At 32.9% G+C, this 2,650-nt stretch overlaps 1 protein-coding gene across 1 annotated transcript in view; it reads left to right on the forward strand.

Moving 5' to 3' along the window:
* The window catches only part of LOC117101914 (basement membrane-specific heparan sulfate proteoglycan core protein-like), a gene marked incomplete in the record, with an annotated part of 79,116 nt that overhangs the window by 8,680 nt on the left and 67,786 nt on the right, over positions 1 to 2,650 (forward strand). The window contains 2 exon segments of the mRNA XM_033242029.1: positions 94 to 132; positions 265 to 380. Of these exon segments, the coding sequence (XP_033097920.1) occupies positions 94 to 132; positions 265 to 380 (155 nt within the window).

Here is a 2,650-nt window from a genome sequence, read left to right on the forward strand (position 1 = left end):
GATTTACACTAGTTCAGTTTTTTTTTATGTTTATTAATTGATGTTTATATCATATCTTATGTATTAAGTAAATGCTTAAAATATTTTATTTAGATGTTGGCAGTGGAGTGACCCCAAGCTCAATTATTCCAAGTAAGTCTACATATCAATGGTTGATCAGCCTCTCATATAAAGTAACTTAATAGACAATTTAAATAACTGTTAAATAAAATCGTTTACAGGATTAGTCCTTCAAGTGCTTTTTCATGTGGTTATTTCCCTCAGCGATTGTGGCATATTTTAGAGTGTCATTCTTCATTATTAACTACCCTATACCTGCTGAGGGACTAGTTGAAGGAAGTACTGCCTACCAGCAGCTAAAAGATGAAATATACTATGAGGTTAGTACCTTTACTTGCTGAAGCAATTTCCATGACCCTTTCCAAAATTAATTGTAAGACATAAATTTAAAGAAATCAGAGGAGAGCTACAAACAAGGAGCTCTATATTACCTCTCCTCAAAATATTTTGCAAAATCAATGACATTATTTGAAGGGGGAGGGGGGTGGTCTGGTTAAGAAAAAAAAGGTATCTTTCTTGATTGGAATTTTAGCGTTTTTAAAGGACCATAACTTAAAAAATAAAAAATTAAAATAAATCTGTTTTTAACTAATCCTCCATATCTTTGTATGTAGTTTTAATGTGTGTTTTTTCTGGGCCATATTCTAATGTAGTTTTTGAAATAATGGCCTTTAAATTTAGCATGTCTCAATAGCAAAATCAGCCTATTTCAAAAGCTTTTTGAAATCTCTCCAAATAGTTATGTGCTCCGATTATACAGTGAATTTGAGGAAGTAGACATAAATGTCTGATTCTAATATTATTATTTAAAACATAATGATAACTAAAGAAGCATCAATATTTCTCTCCAAAGATCGTACTCTTACTGTACATTGATACTACAAATAACAAATCTAATTACAATGTCAAGGTACAGTAAGTCAGTGTTACATGCTGGCTTAAGTATAAAATTAAGTTGCCTAGGCCTACGCTGCCTACTGCGCACAGCTACACATTGTTGTTTACTAGGCTAGGCTATGAAGGAGATGTATCTTCATCTCTAGTTTAGTGGTGTAAATTCTACTCTAGGTCCTCCGAATCAAGAGATGTATACTGTATTTTGTTTACTACTTAAATTTAACTTGTGATGTTCAAAACATATCTGCTTTACTTTATGAGTAAACCATAACCAGGGAGTTACAAGCAAGACCACTATCTCGATCATTGCATGCGAGAAATGGGAACTGGGGACCTAGAGATCTTCAAGGTTTAGCGTGCACACAGTGGCGACCAACAGATTAGCTGAGTTAGGCTGCTCTAATAATAATAAATAAATAAATATTTTATCAAATGTAATTATGATTGAGCTTTAGTATAATACAAAATTTGATAGATTTTGATTATAAATAACGTTGAACATAAATGGTAAATCAAGGAGCACTGTTTTTTGCTCTCCTTAGATTGTGTTGAGGAGCGTGAAGGAGCGCCGGCATAATCACGCTCCTCTTTAATGAAGGTCTGTTGTATCATCAAAACTTTCTGGAATGTAATGGAATGGGCCCAAAGTATAGACTATAAACTATATAGAAAAACACCCCCTTTTGTGATATAGAGATCCGACCTCCATAATGTTCAGTGGTTGTAAATAAGGCCTGTAAGTTGTTGCAGTTTGTTATCTTTGACGATATATGTAAAAAGAAAATCTATGGTGAAGTACTAGCAATAATGAAATATAATCATCCACCCCATCATAATTTTGACTAGTTAAGATCTGGTGGATGTCTTAGAGCTACTGTAAACAATGCAGGAGAAAATGTTACTCAAATTCTTTTATTCCAAATTCTATTAGACTTTTCATTGATCTCAACTAAAATATTAACCAGGTCAAGATGATTGGAAAAGTGGAATCCATAATTAATATCTTTTTTGCATGTATACAAGGGCCTTATGAATTGTTATGAAGCATTTTGTTTTTTGAGTATAATATTAATATAGCTACTATAATATTCTGATGAAAATTTGTTTTAATCATGCACTTTTTAATGTTTCCTGAATCCAAGTGTAATCTGAAAGTTAATTAAGGTTTACAAGATGACCGAGCATGTGAATGCTGATACAATATTTAAAGATAGTACTGTATATAGCTGGCTGCTGTTTGTCTTTCATGGCCATTACAAACCGTCACTTACACGTACATGTAAAAAAAATTAATTGGTCATAAAATTTAAAAACAATGAACCACTAAAATCCCTTGTAAATATATATTTTGGAGTTTCAATATTTTGCTGTTTCATTTTGTTGAAAATGTTTCATCGTGCTGTTTGATCTGTGGGTGATCGAGAGAAGGTTCTGAATTTAATTTGACCAAGCATGTTGCTGCATGTTACATTATCACTGTTCAAAGAGAAAGCTGCAGGTTGATAATGTTCTTTTTCCCACAGCTAGTTATGTGTAGCAGGCCCGTAGCCAGGTCATTTCAAAGGTGGGGTCGGGGGCGAAGCCCCTGAAGCCAGAGCAGTTTTTGTGTTTAATGGGTCTATATAATGTTATAAAAGCAGTTATGTTTTGAAAAAGATCTATGTAATAAAAGGTGGTAATATAATAAAATTGG

The sequence above is a fragment of the Anneissia japonica genome, unplaced genomic scaffold, assembly GCF_011630105.1.
Source record: "Anneissia japonica isolate Jap-2015-1 unplaced genomic scaffold, ASM1163010v1 scaffold4988_len2956909_cov206, whole genome shotgun sequence".
Lineage (NCBI taxonomy): Eukaryota > Metazoa > Echinodermata > Crinoidea > Comatulida > Comatulidae > Anneissia > Anneissia japonica.